Below are 22,346 nucleotides of genomic sequence, written 5' to 3'. Positions count from 1 at the left end.
GTGGCCATTAATTACAACAAATGAATTGTGGTCTTTGTGTGCTGCTTAAATTTTGATTGGTCGGTATGCCTTGGCCCATTTTAGAAGTTGAGCCAATCGAAACTTTTGGTCTGTTAACTGATCAGTCTGTTTAGAGGGAAGCCCAGTTTGACAGAGCATGATTGATAATTTTTTCTTTTACCAGGTTGAAGTCGACTATGAACACAACCTAAAAGCAATTTCAGTTTTTTATTATCACAAGCCATTTACAAAGAAAAGGCAGCAGAGGGCGCTATCTTACTAATCTATTTTCCCGGTTTCCATACGTTCTCACCAGGAAATAATCTTATTTTCCAACATTCAAAACCAACAACCAAATCTTCAACATAATAGAGTTTGTAGGATGAAATGATCATGATGCAATTTTTCTAATGATTTTATAAAAATTTCATACAAAACATTATGTACAAAGTGCTGTTAGATATGGCAAAAAACCTCCCTATTCTCCTGAGGACAATTACAAATGACACCTTTAGTCTACAAAATAATTCATAATACTTTACCATTCAAGATTTCTGTATCCTGGGTGTTTAAGTGTATTAACAAACATACATTTGTAAATGGCACATTTTTCAGTTGCTGAAGAATTTCCTTGTTGTAAATACAAATAGTCATTAACAATGGTGTTATTTCTCAAAACGGCAGTTAAATAAACACAACATTTTTTGCCTTACAGGTCTATTGTGACAGATATTATACACATTCCTCAGGAACAGACTTAGTGTTGTTAGTCTGTTGTCTTAAGCAAAGACAATGAGTCGTTTCCCTCTTGGGCTCTTTGTAAAATCAGGCATTAATACCATGGACAAACAGCACCATGTTGTTGCCCCACTGATAAACACTACTGACCAGGCAGAATGTTAATCTTTGCTGCATCAGAATGGCTCAGGAATGTATGTTCCACATGAGGAAGACTTTCATTGTGTTCAACACGTACTATGAGGGAAAATATACACACGTTTGCCCTGCTTTTGCTCCATCACTAAAAGCCTTGGGCATAGAGATGGATAAAGGTCTCATCTGTTTCACTGCGCCACTATGGCGTCTGTACGGGTAGCACCACTGGGGCTCCTTTGAAGTAGTCCGTTTCAGTATAATTGGTTGATTGATCTCGCCTCAGAGCTGTCCTGCCAAAAAGGCAATCACCCAGACGCCAGGGGCTCTCTAACTCAACCCCCTGACATTACAATAAGTCGAGGTCTGAACTTACACCAGGTGCAATTGAACTTGGTACATGATAAAAATGTTTGTTACAATAGTCGCTGACACTCATCTTACCATGTCAGCAAACAACTTTCATCTTGGTAGTAGCCCTCGTTAGATATCGAAACGAAATATTGGTTTGGTGAGTCATTCGCATTCAGATGTCATATTAACACCCCATAAGTCATGGCAGATTTAAAGCAAATTTGCTTTAAAACAACTAAATGTTTCCACCCAATGAACAAATTCAAATTTGAAGGAAATAAGAGAGAAGCGAGAAGAGAATCTAGGGCCAGCCCTGCTCCCCCTAAAGCCCCGGTTAGTGTTGTGATCACATGACACCAACAGACAGGGGTCAGGCAATGAAATTGAACAACAACATTAAAATGGTGTCTGCATCCAATAGCCATGTCCATGCCAGAACACTTTTTCTCATTTAACCATTTCTATGGCCTTGGGTTAATTATGGTCTCCAGAACTTTGCAGCTCAGGGGTGCTATTGACATCTCCTAATGGGGATGTGTTAAAAGCTGGAGAAGCCCAGTCATTTCTGCAACAACAGCAAAACGTCATCTGTTTGGGGGAAGGGGGCAGTGGGAACATACTGGAAAGTCTTAGGATCCCAAATACACAAGAACCAATCAAATGACACTGAGAAAACTCTTCCCCGCCCCCATGTGCTTAAGGGCATTGGTTGAAGGACTGACCCTGGGGGGACCTCTTTTCGGGGGTGCCCGGGTTCCGTGGTATGTTGGGGGCTCCTACTGGGGCGGCAGCTCCATCCAGACCCAGCGAGCGACGGTAGGCTGCGGACAGCCTGTAGAGCACATCTGGCGAGGGGAGGGGCTGGGAGTCGCCCTTCTGGGTCAGAAGCATATTAAACAAGGTGTTGACCTCAGAGAGCAAAGCCCCTCCCAGTGGGCCGTCCTTCTCCGGCGTCTTGCCGAAGGTGGAGAAGGAGGTAGAGTCCAGGGTGTCCAGAGGACAATGGGCTTCGGGGGATGGTGGCCCGTTGGGGACAAAAACATTATCATGGTAGTCGGCAGTGAGGGGAAGAGAGAGACGGGCCATCCAAGCAGTGTCTTCGATGTCTGCAAAGAAATCATCTGACAAGATTCAAGGAGATAGATAAGAAGTATGGAATTAGTAATACAACTGATTAACAAAGAAACATCTCATACCTACATTCTTTACGCTTTAGTCATTTAGCAGACGGTTCTATCCAGATCAACTTACATAAGTGAGTGCACACATTTCTTGTACTGGCCCCCCTTGGAATCAAACTCACAACATTGGCGTTACAAGCATCTACCAAATGAACTACCAGAGAACCTACAAGCTTCTATGATTGTAAGAAGAAGAAAAGACATTTTAATAAAAAGAAGCTTACTGAAATAATAATATTCTGCTAAGCAACAGTTTTCTTCTCTCACTATATGTAGGACAAAAACAGGACAGAGGAAATCACAGGAAGAGTATATTTATCGGGCTGTTGTGGACAGGCATTTCCTGTCATCTCCTGACTTTCCTGAGTTATATACCCAAGTAAAGTGGCCTAGTGGTTTCACACATAATGAGCACGTACAGAGTCAGAACGGGTGGGAATACATTTAGAGTGAAGTCTACCAGGAGTTTGTGTTTGTTGAGGAATTCTGACTATGGGGATGTGCTTCCCGGATAATCAGGACAAACATAATCTTTTTTTTTTGACAGAATAAAATGCTGTTAAACTGACATAAACTATATGGTATCACAACAATGTCATGTGTAATTTAAATTAAATTGTATGCCTATATATATTCTATTTAAGGGTCCTGGCCACCGAATGTGGAACCACGCAATAGACTGTGGGTGGAGATATTGAGATCATTTCTGTTTCACTGCGTAACACGAGCAGCGTGGTAAAGATGCCGACTCCATGATTAAACAGACTGAATTTACAGGCTCATATCAGACCTAGGCTGAAATCCTATTTAAAATATAGGTATCATTAAGCTTTGAAAAAAGAGTAGTTATTAAAATGTTTTATGTATTTAGAGATAGTGATTACACTGACTGAAATACACTCCCGTAGATTCTATCCAGATATTTTATTTTGACAAAATGTCAATGACAATACTCATCTTGGGATGTGTATTTGGAAAGAGTCCATTAGGTGAAGTCTGGCATGCCTCAACCAGCTGTGCCAAACAACCATTTCTCTTTGTCTGGCCTCCCTAACTGTTTAACATGATTCTCCTTGCTTCCATCTAATTAGGCTTATGGCTTGAAAAGAGTTTGTTCCGGATCAAATGCCCTGTGGTACTTTTTGTCTAACCAAATCCAGACCAAGTACACGTGCACACACACACTTTCCCAAACTAGCAGAGCAGTCACTAACACCCCCCCCGACACATACACAGTCTCTCAAACTTACAGAGCAGTCACTAACCCAGACACTTAGCCCCCCAAAAACGAGCAGAGAAAACATACGCACACCTAACATCAGACCATTATCCTGATCCTCAAATACAGAAAGTTAAAAGATCGGGCCACAATCTCATTACAGTGCGCCTTTCAATCAGACACGTAAACACACATGCACAACCACTGAACATCCTCAGCTCTGATCTCAGTCCATAACCTAAACAAGTCCTCTTCCCACTGTGTTTCAGCTATACATCAGTGAGAAATTCCGTGCACAAAATCCATATAATATTCAGATCTTATTTCGCCCCCAAATTCCCTTAAGACAGACTTTGGCGGATATTTGTTGGGAATGTTCAAAGGCTTCACTGTGGATATATATCTTTTTCTCTTGATGTGTTGAGCGTCACACACAGGTCATTGGGCGGGGGTGATGCTGACTGAAATCAACTGCCATTACTTCCAAAGAAATCTTTCATGTCTGTCGTCTTCCAGAGACCTCAAAAGAGAGTTTTTCTGAGAGGGCTTGCATAGATAAAACTCAGAATAAAACTCTCAGAATATGGTAAGGATTACCCTCTTCCATGGTCTGTTGCTTCTGCCTGACTTTAACTCAGATGTTGGGGAGGCTGTGTTCAATGAAACCTACAGCGTCAGATTTTAACTCTATAGTTAACTGCTTGGGTTCTGTAACATTAAGGAAACTTACAAGCTAACTGTCTGGGTTCAATCACAACAGTTTAACTCACAAGCTAACTGTGTGGGTTCGGTCATATCAGGTTAACTCACAAGCTAACTGTGTGGGTTCAATCATATCAGGTTAACTCACAAGCTAACTGTGTGGGTTCAATCATATCAGGTTAACTCACAAGCTAACTGTGGGTTGAATCATATCAGGTTAACTCATAAGCTAACTGTGTGGGTTTGGTCATATCAGGTTAACTCACAAGCTAACTATTTGGGTTCAATCACATCAGGTTAACTCATAAGCTAACTGTGTGGGTTCAATCACATCAGGTTAACTCACAATCTATTCGCCATGCGTCATATTTTCTATCTCTCTTATTTTCCCTGCCCCTCAAATGGTCTGACTGCTAATATCTTCAAACTCCGCTCCCACTGCTTGTTCCTCCATTTCTCTGCACCTCATCCCCCATTCCCTCAGCCAGCTTTTTATCTCCCGTGATCTATGGCTCCCCCCTTTGCAAACTTAATTAGAACGGACCTAACAGCAGGAAAACCCTAAATCCTCAAAAAACAATTATCCTCTTATTGGAACCAGAGGAACTCCCAGTGAGAGAGAGAGATGAACACACTCGTTTGATGTGGAGAGCGCCATAACTGTGGTATATTAAATACAACCACAACACCCACATACATTGGATCTGTAGCCAGAGCTTAACTTTGCCTACGGTTATAATTCAACTGGTGACGTGATTCCCCTTCTAAAACTTTGACCTTCTATAAATGTACACTTTGGAGAAAGCTGTCCCTTCAACAGGTACGACTACCACCCGAAGGAATGCACTTTGGAACAAAACTGGTCGAGCTCAAGAGGATGAAAAGACTGGGAGGCCAAACTGTGAAGAAGGGGTACTGATGGGGTACTGATTGTGTGGCTCAGTTGAGCACAGCGTCTAAAACGCCAGCATTGTGGGTTCGATTCCCATTGGCAGCCACTAAGAAAAAGTATGAATATGTATGCAGTCGCTAATTTCACTCTGGATAAGAGCCTATTCTACAGAAAATGTCCAATTCCGTGTATTACTTTACATTCCATTTGTTGGTGTGTTTGTGTTTTTTAATGTTGTAATCTTGCTCCTCCTACTCCCGTATTCCCGAAATAGTTTCAAAATGAGTAAAAACCCACAGCGTCTCTGTGCTTTTCCTCATAAACAGCTACTGCACCCCTGTCCTTCTGCTGTTTACGCGTGGAAGGGTAAGGTTATAATTGTGTACCGAAAATCAATATAATCCTAACCCTGACTACGAGACAAAAATAACAAAATGTCCTCACTTCTCCTGCATTTTGTCACAAGTCGCTGTACTAGTGAGGACTTCTGGTTCTCCCAATTATAGCAATACACACACACATAGACAGACACACCCACACCGTTGCGTTCTATCAAACAGAACTAATGACAGAGGTGGTACATGATAGCAGAGGTGGGACTCAAGGCTATCTGTTCAGACATCTCTGAGACACTGCCTCAGGCCGGAGTGGTTGGCAGCGGGGGGTGATGGGTGTGTGTCTGTCCGTGTCGGATTGTTCAATAAGCCTTGAAAGACGGGAGTACAACAGCGAAAATAACTCCGGGTAAGAAAGGATGACTCTTCGAGTGAAATCGGGGGAAAACAAAGTTGTTGCCAGGGAAATAAAAAAAACAGGCTGTTCTAAAGTCTGGAGTCTTGAAAAACCCCATTGGCTCCTTACTTCCTGTGTGTCCCATCTATCTAGAGGACAGACAGGAAACCATTAGAACACCAGGGCTCTCAGAAATGCCAAGCTGAAATCTGGGGTTCGGTCCCTGGGCGAGGCAGTAAACCCGAAATGCTCTTTGGCCACTTCTCATGGCATTCTCCCACACCTCTCCAATTTGGAGATTTTTCTTTGTGCAAGGGTGTGTACAAGATGGCACACGTGTAAAAAGGAGCCTGTAACACATCTGTGAGACTGTTGTACCAGCATGGATTGTAAATGGCTCTCAACAAAGAGATGGAAACGTAAAACGTGGAAATCCCCGTGTTCAGCACTAAAGGTCTACTGAGAGAAAAACCAAATACCAGAACAATAACTGGAAGGAGTTATATCCCATTAGTCTGGCCAACCCTTCTCAGGGCTGGGCTTTTAAATGGGACGATATATTTAAAGAAATAATGAGAATGGGGTCCACACACTGGGTAAATGATGCAAATTCCTAGCTTTTACTGAAAACTGTGATTCCAGCTAGTTGTCAATAAAGCTGGTTGTCAATAACGCTGGTAGTCAATAAAACTGGTTGTCAGTAAAGCTAGTTGTCATTATAGTGGAACTGAAACAGTGTGGGGAACTCATTCTTACTCTTTCTTTGTCCAGCAACTACAATGTTTATCTTTACAGCTGAGGTGAAAACACCCACACTCAGGTAATTATATTGTTAGTCACTAAAAGATGCACCTTTATATTTTGTATATTTTCAGGCTGGTAGTTGTTAAAGTGTTCCTCTTGGGCCAAAACGGTCTACAGTATGTTATCTAATTGTTACTTACTAATTTCCTATGAGTGATGTATTTCTTTAGTATTGACAGTTTAGTGGTCAAATTATTTATAATTTATTTTTACCAGGGTTGTTGAGCAGGTTGTTGTAACCCTCCTCCAGTAGGGGGTCGATGGGGGAGTCTCGACCTGTGTCCCAGTCCATGTCTCCAGCCTCACTCTCACCATGACCACTGTCTTTGGTGCTCAGCCAATCGGCATCCTGAGCCCCGGATCTTTTGAGAAGCAGAGGAAACGCACAGTGTCAGGGAGGAGGGAGGGAGGACATTTTAACACCAACATTCAGTAGTAGAAGGATTCCACAGTCAGCCATCTTGTGGAACATTCACTGCAACTGTAACATTTTCCTCAAGAATCAACCTGTCCTGGAAGGTGCTGACCTAAGCTCATGTTAACAGTTTAATAGCTTCCAATACTGGTTCCTAGACAACACCCTTACTTGAGAGAGACAGAGCTGTGCTAAGTGGTATTTAACCACACTGGACTGCTCCGGGTAAGCCATGACAGGTCTGATGAAATCTTTATCTTTGACTCTTACCTAATCTACTTCTGGGGATTTTAGAGTTTGGTGATAAAATACCAGAGGCTAGCTGACTGACCTGGGGCTTTGTTTAATAAAGGTGCATACACACCAAAAATACTCCCCTTGAATGGACCAGTTGTCCCACTGGTCTTATCAATTATGAACTTTACAGGAGATTAAGACACAACAGTTGACACCGCTTAGACCAAGCATGGGCAACATGGACAACTTCTAGTGGTTGATAACTCAGCTGTATTGCAATTTTGGGGAAAGTCAACAAGATGGGCAAAGAAACATAAAACACTATCTCCAACTAGGAGAGAAAATGCACTGCAAATAGTTCAAATCTAGATCCCTGGACCAAAATGTCTTCTCAGGCTTTAGACAGGGTCTCTCAGCCAGTTAATTGAGCCAAGATCACAAAGGGAGATATCACAAAGGGAGATAGCCAGTGGTCTTCAACATCTTATATATCCAACCATGACACATTAAACTGAATGCGCAAAATGAAATGGGGAAAAGATTCTTTTAACAATTCACAATTATTCTGTAAAAATACAGTAGGCCTATGTAATATTTAAGATGATCTCGATTAAGGAAAACACTAAAGTATCTATTCACCATGTGGGCGAAGAGGCTGAACCAGATATAAACCCTGATTTAATGCTGTGTATAGAAGATAACATTGTGGTCAGTGGATGTGCTGGTTCCTGCCCTACAGGCATGAGTCAGGACACTGAGGTAGGCACCGTGTCCTGCTGTGACATGTCTGCTGACTGACTGAGTCATTGAACCCTTACAGTATGAGACACTCTTCCTGTTTCTAGGCCGACTGAGAACATCTTCCTGTTTATTGGACACACACCTGATCTCTATTGTCTAGCTTTGTAAATAAGGAAAGTATTTATAGGTTGCTTGCATTTTATCAGTGGCTCTGGGCAGGTTTTCTATGTAAAACGGGTTTAAAATGTGAATTAAATCACAAATGGACAAACAAACATGGATAGGTCCAACATATTTGGTTATTGAGACAGATTTGACCTAGAGAAAAAACGAGCCATGAAAGTGTGTTGGTGGATCAGAACATAATTTTTTTTGAAATGTAAAAACAATGATGCATGCGATGATGTGGTGGTGGTGATTAACTGGCTCTGAAACAAAGGAAGTGAAAAGGGGGGAGAAAGAAATGCTGAAAAAGGAAACGTGCTCACCTGCCAGGGCGTTGGGGGTACTTGTTTCCTCTGAAGTTGGGTCTGGGCTGCAGCTGACCCTCACGGAGCAGCGAGAGGAGCTGGGAGACTTGCTACAAGGAGGAGAAAGGAGAGGAGGAAGGAGACCATGAACAGCTTCCGGGAGAAACCGACATCACGGCGCAGAAGTCAGAGTAACAAGCGTGGATTTGGATAATGTGGTGTACTGAGGCTGTTCACAATTAGTTTTTTAAATCAATGAGATAACAACATTTTACTTCCTGACAAAGGTGACAGATGTCATTTCATGGGGTCAACGTGACATGTTACGGCGATTGTGGTTTGTTAGAATAATAAGGTGTGGTTCTTATACTTTTACATTCTAGCCATTTAGCGTATGCTTTTATCCAGAGTGACTTATAGTACCTATAGTACAAACATTTTCTTGTTGATCGCCCATTAAACCTTGTGAGCTAGATGCTCTACCAACAGTTAAATGGGACATTAATCTACAGCTCACAAAAAAAATTAAGAGACCACTGCCTTTCCAAAAAAGTCTAAATGAAGGTTTTGAGTGAGGAACAGAAGAGTTAAAATTAAGAGACCACTGCAAATTGAATGCTTCTTTTCCTCACTCACAACTTTCCTTTTCACCTTCTGTGGAAAGGAAAGAAAAAGGTGCAGTGGTCTCTTAATGTTTTCCGGAGCTGTATGTTTATAATATGTTGATTTAACTGTTGCAGCGTGGACCAGAACGAGTCATCCACACAAATCCACCCTGTCTTTCTCTCACCACGGGACCTTCAAACACCGGGGAAGACAACCAGGGTGGTTTGTGCTGACCGCCGACATGTTTGTTGCGGGAGCGGATGTGCTGCTAACGCCGACCCACCATGCGTGTGAGCGTGTGCATGTGCGAGCGTGTGAGCGTACACGCGGGTCTGTTGGATTCAGAGGGGCGAGGGCGGACCGGAAAGCGCTTCTACGTACAGGGCTATTCTTCTCTGACCTGCTTCCTTCCAGGATGAACCACAGAAATATGGTGTGCAGGGAAGTCGCCGCCCCCACCCCTGAAGCCCAGAGGTTTTTGCCCACCTCTTGGGAGATCTCCAAAGCCAATGGGCCAACTGGGCCGAGCAGGCGGGGGCTGAACAAGAGGTGGGTCAAGACTCAGGCCTCTTCCTGTTCTTATAATGGAATTCACGTGAGGCCATGAAACCTTGCCAAACCCTTTGTTCTAACGCCACTGACTGATTTCCCCTCGATGAAAATGTGCGGTTTGACGAGCAAAGCGATGCCAGACTTTTACAGTTGGTGTTTTGTCTTTGCTTAACGTTAGCTCAGCATTAGTGATTTGTACCACTGGTAACTGACGGCTTGCGGTCCTCGCATGTCAAAGCAGTATCACCTTACACTACAGAAATGTCATAGCTTACTTTGGCTGGCTCTCCGCCCTGGAGAATAAGAGTGGTCTACTAATTCTACCAGGCATTCTTCCATCTCTATATTGGTCTGTTATTCGATATTGATTGAAAGGAGGTGCGACTGCTTGGGGGTATGGGAGTGTTTGGGATTACAGTGGCTGACACATGAGCACCTGAATAAACTCAATGCTTTGGCTGCAGCATTATCTGTCAGCTGTCCCTTCAGGCTTCCTATGTAAGCCATACACTAGGCCAAAATAGCAGCCTGCTGGGAACCGTGGAGGGTAGGTAGGGCTTTAATTTAAATGGACCTCAATTCCTGTAACCTACACTTAATAACGTCTTTAAGTGAAAACGTGTGAGGAATGCATTATTTTCCGAAACAAAAATATTCAGATACCTTTTTATTTACTGTCGTTTATCCGTTAGATGTAACTAATGTAACACCAGAATAATTAAATTAATATAATGCATTACATGAGGTATATCAAGTTTAGATTAATGTGTATTGCGTTTCAAATAGCCTAGCAGTAAAGCAAGTTTTTCGAAAGGTTGCTGGTTTGAGTCGAAATCCAACAAGGTGAAAAATGTTTTGTTGTGTGCTTGAGCAAGGCACGTCAACCTATTCATTCACACTGAATAAGAGTATTTGCAAAATTCTACCTCAGAATGTTAATTACCTGCACTTCTGGAGAGGCAGCGGACAGCTCGATGCAGTTCTCGCCAAAGGCAGCCATGGAAAGGCGTACCAGGTTCCTCAGCATCCGTCTGTGCTCTTCAGCCTCACGCCCACCTCTGGTATCTGTGTGCTTGGACCTTCTAAGTGTTGCCACCTGGGACACTGGAGAGGACGGTTCTGTCTCCTCAACGTCCGGCGCAGCCTGGTGCTCAGCATTCCCATGTCGCCTCAGGGTACTGGTCTGAGACAGAGCAGAGGACGATGACGGGTTTCTTGCCCTGCGCAGAGTTCGGTAAGGAGTGGCTGGCGTCCGGGGGAGTGTGCCGCTCAGCTCGATGCAGCCAGGTTTCCTGAGTGTTTTGGTGTAGGAGACTGGCAGCGTTGCACCACCTTCTGGGTAGGCCTGGGTGCAGATAGTTGAGCTGATGGAGTTGGCCTGGCTGTATTGCCCGTCAATGTGCTCCTCAACCACCAGCGGCGTAGGGGAGAGGGGCTGGGCTTCGTGACCGTCTTCTGGAGGATCCTCCCTCCTTCCCCTCAGGACCGGCACTAACTGGATGTCGGCCTTCCCGATGTTCTTCTGAGGGCGGCGGGGGTGGCGTGCGTAGCTGGATTCAGCCGTCCTGCAGTTGTAGGCGTGGTTGTCTCGTTTCGCAGGGCGACAGAAGGTGGTCACTAGGGCCGCGGTCAGAAGGAGCAGAAGACAACAGGTCCCCAGGCAGATGGCCATCAACATAGGGAAGCTAAGCTGGACACGGTCACCGGAGGCCGAGTTCCTCTGATGGTCCTGCAAGTTGATGAACGTCACCTGCAAGCTGAGCTCTGTCACTAGTCTTGGAGACCCGCTGTCCGACACTGCAATGTCAACCGTGAAAGTCTTCCCAATGAGCTCTGTAGCATTGGTTGCGTTAACGAAGAGTTGTCCAGTGGTGTCGTCAAGTCTGAAGAGTCCGGTGGGGTTTCCATCTGTGATCGTGAAGCTAAGTCTTCCATTTAGGCCCGAGTCTGGATCTTTGGCCTTTATGGTAGTGGCCAGAAACCCCATAAGTGCGTTTTGGGCAGAACGATCGGTTGCAGTGTAGGCAGAGCCTTCTTCAGCACCTTCTCCCAGCACTGTCACTATCTCCCCCTTCTCTGTGTTGACCGGTACACTCACAATGGCAATGTTGTTTTGGGTAATTGGTTCCTCGATGACCGGGTAGTTGTCGTTGACGTCTTGGATCTCGATGAGTACCATAGCGGTACTAGTTAGAGGTGGATGCCCATGGTCTACGGCTTCCACAATGAAAGAGTAGGTGGGCGACATCTCATAGTCCAATGATTGCTGGGCAGTAACCACACCACTGGTGGGATGGATGGAGAAAGACACTGTGGGAGTTCCTAGTTCGTTTGACTCTTGGATAGAGTAGGAGACCCTGCCGCTAAGCTCAACGTCCACATCGCTGGCCTCCACCTTGAAGACCTGAAAACCAACGTCATTGTTCTCCTTGATGGAAGCCCTGTAGTGGGTCTGGGAAAACACTGGAGCATTGTCATTCACATCCATTACATGGACAACCAGGTGCCTGACACATGACAGAGGAGGGTTCCCGTGATCCTGGGCAAGTAGCGTGAGGTTATACTCCATGACCTTTTCCCGATCCAGGGTCCCGTTGGTTACGATCATGTAGTTATCGCCGTGTATTCTCTTGAGGCGGAAGTGGCCTGATCTGTGCTGTATTTGGGCATGCACGTTGCCGTTGTCCCCCGAATCGGCATCAGAAACCATGACCAGCGCAAGGAACGTGTCCTCCGGGGCCCCCTCTAAAACCGTTGCCACTGGGGAATCAGGAGGTGTCCAAGTGACGTGGATCCTTGGTGCATTATCGTTGACATCCCTCAGCTTGATGTGTAGCTTACAGTGAGTGGGGATGGCATTGGGGCCGAGATCACGAGCCTGGATGTCCACCTCATAAGAGTGTTTGGCCTCATAGTCCAGTGGGCCCTTTAAGGTCACCGCTCCACTTTGCGGGTGGACACTGAAAAGCTTTTGTACCCCAGGTGGAGCATGCCTACTCAGAGAGTACTCAACCTCCCCATTGACCCCTTGGTCAGGATCCGTAGCCTTCAGGTGGATGACAACAGTCCCTTGAGCCGTGTCCTCGGCTAGTTCCACGGTGGGCGTGCTGTCCTCAAACAAGGGGCTGTTGTCGTTAGAGTCCAACACGTTGACTCGCACCAGAGTGCTCCCGGACTTGGGAGGGTTGCCCTTGTCCCAGGCCAACAAAGTCAATTCAAAAGATGACTGCACCTCCCGGTCCAGCTCCTTGATCACCACCAGTTCCGCCTGCTTCGGCCCGTCTGCAGCACTCCTCACATCCAGAGCAAAGTGCTGGTTGACGGACAGCGAGTAGGTCTGAAGGCCGTTGGGGCCGGCGTCCGGGTCCACCGCTCGGTCCAAGGGTATCCGCATCCTCAAGGCGGCCGTCTCAGAGAGCTCCACCTCCTGACTGCTGCTTGAGAAGGTGGGGCTGTGGTCGTTGAGGTCCATCACTTCCACCCGCACCCTCAGGAAGTGGATGGAGCCACCTTTCCTGTAGAGGACGCTGAAGGCCAGCTCACACAGGTCTGAGCCCCGACACAGGTCCTCTCGGTCCAGCTGGCCCAGGGTGGAGACAGTTCCATCTCTCGCATTGATAGAGAAGGGTAGTGCTTTACCATGCTCCACGACCTGGAAGTCCTCCAGCGCCCCGGTCTCCCCTCGTTGACGGAGGTCATCAACCAGACGCCCGACCTTTGTGCCCACAGGCTGCTCCTCCCAGACTCGGTACATGACCGTTAATGGGTCTGGGTCTGAAGACAGGGCCACAGAACCAAGGCACAGAACCAGCAGCGAAGCAACCAGCATGACTTTGCGAGATAATACTAACCAGTCCAGCATTTAAAAAGCCATCTCTAACACTATACTAACGAGATGTAATGGTTTAATTTTTTTTTTCCTACTCTGAAGCTCTCTTCTTTAATTTAAATATGTATGACTGGTTATAAAGAATGTTGATAATAATATCTCGGTAGAAAAAGGTTCAGCTACTGTAAAACCTTTCCACCATAAATAGAACAATAATATCTGTAATTATAAAACACAAATCACACCTACCACATCTACCCATATTCTTAAACTTACATATAGCTTTGTATATTAGCATAAAATATATCAACAATGACAGCTCAACAATCTATTCAAATAAAGGCAATCCTACATCTTTCAGTACCAACAAACTTACAGCAACACTACATTATAAGTTCAGTCAGAAAACTTAACTATACAACGCCTGCCTCCTTTTCTTACACATACACACAATCTTACAGCTTACTGCTTTACTCACTCACATAACCGCTGGCTGCCAGCCTCCTGGTTCATCAGCCTGTAGCTACAGAGAAAAGTTAGGAAAGCACTGAGAAAGTTTGGATCTGTGATGACACACGCTGGGTAGGACCCATCCAATCAGAAAGTTGCAGTAGGGGGGGGCAGAGCATATGCAAATCTCATCTCCACTCCCCCAAACAGAAAAATGGGCCCTCAGGAAATTAAGCAGGAGTTGAAACAACAGCGCTTTTAAAGAAATGTGAGCTGGGCTTCCCTCCCTGCCCCCAGTCCTTCACACGTTTTGCCTTGCTGCCTATTTCCTGCAATTTTCACCCAAAAAAATGTATCAGATCCTTGCACTGTCAGTAAAATCGGAGTGGGTTTGAAGCATGGCCCCTATGGGAACCCTGTGTAACAAGGCCTTCTCTCCACTCGTAGCTCCATGATGTACGTTCTGGGGTCGTCACAGAAACACATGCTCTAGCTGTTGCTAAGAAATGTGAAAAACTTCTAACTTGTCAGTTTATAAAGATGTTTTTCTTGTCAAATCATTTTTGTTTTTACATTTCTATTGTTTTTTGTCTGGTTTCTTGGTGGTATTAAAGCAGAATCTGTTGAGGTGTTTAAAAAATTTACATCACAAATAGCACAGTCAGGTGTTTACAGGTTGTGCTAAGTTGTAAGTTATTTGTATAGCGAAGGACTAGCAAAATGTAGGGTATTACAAGACTAATGTGAAGAATCAGGTTTTATGGATGCTGAAGAAAGCTGTAAAACAACGCTGCTAAACAAAATTCAAACCATAAAACATCTTGCCCGTTACAGGATTTCCACAATGGGAAAATGAAACACAACTGTATTTGGGCTGACTGATAACATTTTAATTTGCAGAACAAAAATGTAACATTTTTCAAACAACATATAAAACCTGACCAATTGCATTAACATTATGCTTGTTTGCACTGTCATACTGTTTTTTGTTTATCTAGTATTTAATGACATGAACTAAAGGAAACGTTTGTCTATAACCTTCTTCAGAAAGAATGGCAAGAGAAGTTTCAGGCATATCAATTCCTTTTCAGCTAGGGGGTCTTCAAACATCAACAAACCAATTACAGAGTGGGCCAATAAAAGCTTTCCACTGAGTTATAATACCGGAACAGGGTGATAACACTGTGAAAGATGATGCTAAAGATATTCGTCACCTCAATCCAATGTATGTTTTTAGAGACACAGTTAATGCCCTAGGTCACCAGATCTGGTAAAAAGTGTTGGGTGACTCCCCTCACAGTGACCGTCTCTGTGAGGCCAGAGAGAGCAGAGGTCAGGCAACACAACTAGGGTTTATCTCCTAAACAAACAGGGGATCTGTTTCAGACTTAAAGCTACTCTCCTCAACAGCTAGATGATGTCCTTAACAATTCTCCCTCTGTTAGAGAACACATGCAAAATGTATTTTCAAACTCTAATACGGTGCTTCAACACTGTTTTTGCTTGCTCCTTGGAGTATCAGGCTGAGTGTTTCGTAAAATCACTTTGGGACAACTGCTGATGTAAAAAGGGCTATATGAAAAATGTGATTTACTGATTGATCCAAAAAACTGTTTTCCTTAACCCTGAACCTAAACCTGTTTCTGAACCAAGTGGTAATTTATCCTAAACTAAACCTCTCCTCAAGGTTACCAGCTAATTTTCTTTTGTCCTCACAAGTGTATTAAAACAATGGCACACACAAACACACACAAAACACAAACACACACTTATGCAGCAGTATTGCCTCTTCTAATTAATGTAAAAGGTTTTTGAATGTGTCTAGTAACTTCCTTCACATCTGTGGTTATGGTTATAATTAGCTCAAATCTTCAGTCCCGTATTATTTTTTACATGACAGATGTCAGTAGAGTTTCTCCATCGCAGCAATCAGTTGATTGGAATTGTTGTCTTATTGATGTTGATCCTCTGAAAGTTTTAAACAAGCTTTACAGTCCTTGCGTGAGGTCAAGCGGTCTGCAGTAACTGTAAGTGGTTTCAAATCGGGACTCTTAGGTGCAACTGAGAATTTTCAGGGTGGAGGAGGGCATCAAGGAGAGAGAGAAATGAAGCAAGGTAATGGTGTCATGGTGCTACATTCCCTCTTTAATGTTTGTTTTGCATTCCAGTAACACGGACCACTGAAGCGTTTGGTTCCCTGCATACAATCCTGAACTTCTTGTCCTCCTCACCACTGGAGTGGAACAAGAGAAGCAAAGGATACAGAGAGAGAGATGGATCTCCAGTGACCACCAGTGACCATGGCAGACACTGCCCTCAGGCATGTGGTCTGATTCTAAGCAAAATGTGTTACAAGAACACATACACATTCCAGAGTAGCTTCTGATACACCGAAAAATGCTAAATCCCAATCAGGTATTAAGGAATGCGAGTTAAGGAACAGGAGTAAAAGAGACAGGATTAAAATAAACGGGTGTAAAAACAGGCATGGAAAAAAAAACTGGAGCTAAGGAACAGGACAAAAAACATTCCCAGACTAAAATACTGACAGTGGAGCCAAAGGTAGATGGTAACCATCATTACATTATGGCCCTGGCTTTGTTGGGCTCTCTTCTTCCACACAGCTGATAAGCAAAGCATGCAATAGAGACCACAGATCAGAGAGGATTATGGGCCATTACTGACTTATCTCCCCTCCTGTCCTACCCCCCACCCCCCACCACCGCACCACCACCCTAATATAAATTGGTCTGCCTGTGCAGGCTGGCATCTGACAAAACCTTTCATGTGGGGTAGACTTTCTTTGTGTTGGTAGGAGTCTGGTTGCCATATTTAGTTTGTGTGTATTTGTGAATGTGTATGGTCCTCACAAGTATAGTAGAACTAGTCAAATCTTGGTAGGACATTGACCAGTCCTCATTTACAGAGTAAGCATTTCTTTACGCCTGAGGTTTAAGGATGTAGGTGATGAACTCGGTCATTCCCGATTGTTATTGATTGTTACTGATTGTTATATGTTGTTAGCATATTTAGCCGGTAAAACAACAGCACAAAAGAAGGGAGGGTTTGGTGTTATGGGTTAGGTTTATAATAAAGGTTTATGGGTTAAGGTAACAGGTTACTATTTTAAAATCATTGGAACTTTATTGCTGGTCCTCACAAAGATAGTTAAACCACATCTGTGTTTGAGTGGATCCTCCCACACACACACACACACACACACACACAATCCCACCTTCCTTTTTCATTCTCATTTTAGTTCAGACCGGGGTTTGGATATCTAAACATCATTGTGAAGTGCAAACAATAGTGGGTGACACTCGGGAAAACAGGAAAGTGAGTGGATAAAGTCTGGGAGAAGACAGCAGATCTAGGGAAAAAACAGCAATTTCACTTGTTGTTGCTGTTTTTCTCCAGACAGATAGAGGATGTGGACGTGCGCACACACAGGATACCACGGCACACCACGGCACAGAAGAGACCACGGCACACCACGGCACACAGGAGACCACGGCACACCACAGCACACAGGAGACCACGGCACACCATGGCACAGAAGAGACCACGGCACACCACAGCACACAGGAGACCACGGCACACCACAGCACACAGGAGACCACGGCACACCACGGCACAGAAGAGACCACGGCACACCACAGCACACAGGAGACCACAGCACACAGGAGACCACGGCACACCACAGCACACAGGAGACCACAGCACACAGGAGACCACGGTACACCACGGCCAAGTGCATTTTCACTGCCTCTGTTTAGTCAAGGAGTTGTTGGTGGCGAGGCTCTCTGTGTCAGAGTTTAAAATGATCACACAGCAATATCTGCAAGCACTCAAGGACACACACTCACACACATATTTACACTCACCTAAAGGATTATTAGGAACACCATACTAATACTGTGTTTGACCCCCTTTCGCCTTCAGAACTACCTACATTTTACGTGGCATTGATTCAGCAAGGTGCTGAAAGCATTCTTTAGAAATGTTGGCCCATATTGATAGAATAGCATCTTGCAGTTGATGGAGATTTGTGGGATGCACATCCAGGGCACGAAGCTCCCGTTCCACCACATCCCAAGGATGCTCTATTGGGTTGAGATCTGGTGACTGTGGGGGCCATTTCAGTACAGTGAACTCATTGTCATGTTCAAGAAACCAATTTGAAATGATTCGAGCTTTGTGACATGGAGCATTATCCTGCTGGAAGTAGCCATCAGAGGATGGGTACATGGTGGTCATAAAGGGATGGACATGGTCAGAAACAATGCTCAGGTAGGCCGTGGCATTTAAACGATGCCCAATTGGCACTAAGGGGCCTAAAGTGTGCCAAGAAAACATCCCCCACACCATTACACCACCACCACCAGCCTGCACAGTTGTAACAAGGCATGATGGATCCATGTCCTCATTCTGTTTATTCTGACTACCATCTGAATGTCTCAACAGAAATCGAGACTCATCAGACCAGGCAACATTCTTCCAGTCTTCAACTGTCCAATTTTGGTGAGCTCGTGCAAATTGTAGCACAAGCTCACCTTTTTCCTATTTGTAGTGGAGATGAGTGGTACCCGGTGGGGTCTTCTGCTGTTGTAGCCCATCCACACACACACACACTCACACACACACACACTCACACACACACATTCAGTTGATTGGGAGAACACTGGTTACCCATTCAACAGTGGAGCGGTTCCTACATTTCACTGAGTCAAACAGAGTGATAACCAGACACACTGAAAAAATACCTAAACACAGACACCACCAGGGTTATTTCTGTATTTGCCATGAGGCCACAAATTCATCCACAGAAAGCCGGAGGACTGGTGGATGTTCAGCGATGTGAACAATACAGGACGGAGCAGATACTCTTGGTCTTGGTTAATGGTATTGGTTAAATCCAGCCACACTCCAAACAAGCTGTTTCCTTCCACTAAAGTTGATCATTTGTTTCTAATGGACTTATTATTTATTCAAATGCCCTTTGATACCAAAATGACAATTCAATAAATTTGCTCGCATTTTTTATAGTGTCTACCATTCCACTTAGGTGATGTCTTCAATTCACAAGTCAAAAAGGAAGGTTTTAATTTTAACCCTTCTGTTCCTCACTCAAAACCTTCCTTTTTGACTTTTTTGGAAAGGAAAGAAAAAGGTGCAGTGGTCACTTAATTTTTTCCGGAGCTGTAGATAATATATTACAACAATGGCCTTGCCAGTAATATATGTTACACTACTCAAGACGGTCCAAGTTGGTGGAAGGACCCTGGAATGGTGTTCTGTAGCAGCAAAGTGGGAAAAAGGGCATTTTGAAACTCACACTTCGCACTTCTTTCTAAATCCCTGAACTCCCCCAACATACACACACCATTACTCTCCAACTAGAGATAACAGAAATTCCCCTGCCTCCCGCTTTGCAAGGGATCATGAAATGATCAGAATGTTGCAGGATTTCAAAATAAATAGCATGTGTCTAAAGCATTTTTATGCCCAACGCCCCTCAATATTTAAACATAATGAGTCCAATCAACGGGTCATGTCTAGGGAACAGCCATGCGGAAGTAGAGGTCAAGGCTTCGTCTAGGGACCAGAGTGCTGAGTGAGCGCTATCAGCAAACAAGCCTTCCTTATTGTCCTTCACAGGCCTGGTGATGACAAGACCTAGTCCTCTCATAAACACCCACACACACGCACAGGCGCACACACCCATACATATTTTGTACCGGGGCACCGTGAGACCGAACTGTACCGGGGCGCTATGAAACCGAGGTGTATGGTCTCACTCATCAGCTCGGACAAGGAGGTTGTGTGCCGTTGAATGTGTGTGTGTGTGTGTGTGTGTAGGTGTACAGACAGGATCCTGGGCAACTGAGCTCCCTATTGAAAACGGGAGATTGGGCCCTGCGGTATAAGAGACAAAGGTTTTTACGACAGCCAATCACTGGGAGGTTAAAGGTCACACTTTTAAATAGCTATATTATGATCTTAATCTGATGCCTTATGGCCTTACGGCTGTCAACAGATGCACAGAACTGAACAGCCCACTCAACAGTACGTGGGACACATCCAACATCCATGCAGTGCAGTAGGAGTACACATCCAACATCCATGCAGTGCAGTAGTACACATCCAATGTCCATGCAGAGCAGTAGGAGTACACATCCAACATCCATGCAGTGCAGTCGGAGTACACATCCAACATCCATGCAGAGCAGTAGTACACATCCAACATCCATGTAGTGCAGTAGGAGTACACATCCAACATCCATGCAGTGAAGTAGTAGTACACTTTTTACCTACTTTTTAATAATAACACTGCAGACTGTTTAGGCCAGTCCCTGACAAAGTCTGTCTCGAGCACAGCATCAATACATCATCACATCCTTCCTAGCCCAACCTATCCACGCATGAACAATCATCAGGGTTACCTCTGAGGATGCAAGCTCCTCGTACCTCCATCATGGCTTCAGTCCACTGGATAGCTGGCCTAAATGCCACAACAGGCGATGACACAAACCTGTTTACACCCAAACACTGAGCGGTCTGAACCCACTAACCCTCATTCCGCCTTTGTTATAACCCGGAGCGTTTATTGACTTAGCACTTCTCCCATTAGCCCCCACTCTACCACTCTGTCCTCCCCCACTCTACCACTCTGTCCTCCCCCACTCTACCACCCTGTCTCCTCTCTCCTCAGCGCTTCCTAGCATCCTTGAAGCAGTTTCCTGTCACAGGAAGCAGCTATATCCCATCTGGTGGTCAGGGCCAGAAACAAGGCTGCCGGTGTTGAAACACAGAGGTGTCGACGGGAGAGGAGAATGTTCAGCCTTACAATAAAAAAAGCGTTTCTCCGATGGCCCACAAACCAGTAACATTTAACAGCAGGAGTATGTTGGTGTGTAGGTATGTGCGTCTGAGTGTTTGAAAATGACACATGCACCTCCCAAACACATACTAAATACTAAGCCGTCACTTCTGATCAAACTTTATTAAACAGAACCTGGTCAGCAAGGTTCTGTTGGATCAGCAACAGAGGATGGAAAAGCCTGCTGCTTTGTCACTCAGGTATCAAACCCTGATACATGGAACTGTCCTATCCCTTTCCCAACTATTTGAGTAGTAATGGGTCTGGAAATTTAAGTTGAACATGGCAACCATGAATCACTGTGCGGGTTGCCACGGCTACCCCGATGACCACATATTAAAGCTAGAAAGATTCTTTACAAAGTTACACTGCAACATGGCTGTCATGTATTTAAATCATTTAACTATGTACATAACAGGAATGTATGGGTTTTAGGCAAATTACACTTTAACGGGCAGCTCTCTGAATCACCAATCCAACCTCCAACCTTTTCTGAACGGAATATTCAGTATAGCACCGTCACACCATCAGTGTAGCAAAGTTCCTCTAGAGTTTTCACACCATGGATCCAGGCCCATGGAGGACCAAACAATGGAGGTCTTTCAGCGGCATGGAACGGCAAAATACTACACTCTGAACAACCTGTACAGTGACATCCTGACAAGGCTGTGCCAAAAGAAACAGTTCACCACACAGCCCATTCGGCCTTTACAGCAGACTGAACATATCCCCCCTCTGCAGTCCCTGGGAACTTCAGCTGAATCTCTGCAGCCCCTGGGAACTCCAGCTGAAACTCTGCAGCCCCTGGGAACTTCAGCTGAACCTCTGCAGCCCCTGGGAACTCCAGCTGAAACTCTGCAGCCCCTGGGAACTTCAGCTGAACCTCTGCAGCCCCTGGGAACTTCAGCTGAACCTCTGCAGCCCCAGGGAACGTCAGCTGAACCTCTGCAGCCCCTGGGAACTCCAGCCCCTGGGAACTCCAGCTGAACCTCTGCAGCCCCAGGGAACTTCAGCTGAATCTCTGCAGCCCCTGGGAACTCCAGCTGAAACTCTGCAGCCCCTGGGAACTTCAGCTGAACCTCTGCAGCCCCTGGGAACTTCAGCTGAACCTCTGCAGCCCCTGGGAACTCCAGCTGAAACTCTGCAGCCCCTGGGAACTTCAGCTGAACCTCTGCAGCCCCTGGGAACTCCAGCTGAACCTCTGCAGCCCCTGGGAACTTCAGCTGAATCTCTGCAGCCCCTGGGAACTCCAGCTGAAACTCTGCAGCCCCTGGGAACTTCAGCTGAAACTCTGCAGCCCCTGGGAACTTCAGCTGAACCTCTGCAGCCCCTGGGAACTTCAGCTGAACCTCTGCTGCCCCTGGGAACTCCAGCTGAACCTCTGCAGCCCCTGAGAACTCCAGCTGAAC

The 22,346-nt window shown here is 45.2% G+C and overlaps 1 protein-coding gene across 2 annotated transcripts; it reads right to left on the bottom strand.

Moving 5' to 3' along the window:
• Positions 1–16: 16 nt before the first annotated feature.
• pcdh12 (protocadherin 12) lies at positions 17–14,439 on the bottom strand. 2 transcript variants are annotated; one of them, XM_010900985.4, is made up of 4 exons: positions 10,722–14,439; positions 8,639–8,730; positions 6,971–7,119; positions 17–2,333 (listed from the first exon to the last, which is right to left on the bottom strand). In XM_010900985.4, the coding sequence occupies exons 1-4, from the start codon at positions 13,638–13,640 to the stop codon at positions 1,924–1,926; spliced, it is 3,570 nt and encodes a 1,189-aa protein (XP_010899287.2). In that variant the 5' UTR covers positions 13,641–14,439; the 3' UTR covers positions 17–1,923. The 2 variants fall into 2 exon arrangements, with proteins under 2 accessions (XP_010899287.2, XP_010899277.2); XM_010900975.4 differs by having other exon boundaries at positions 20–2,348; positions 10,722–14,437.
• Positions 14,440–22,346: the final 7,907 nt, after the last annotated feature.

Source organism: Esox lucius, chromosome 4 (assembly GCF_011004845.1).
Source record: "Esox lucius isolate fEsoLuc1 chromosome 4, fEsoLuc1.pri, whole genome shotgun sequence".
Lineage (NCBI taxonomy): Eukaryota > Metazoa > Chordata > Actinopteri > Esociformes > Esocidae > Esox > Esox lucius.
Note: the sequence above shows the minus strand (reverse complement) of the source record. Positions and strands in the feature narration are given on the sequence as shown.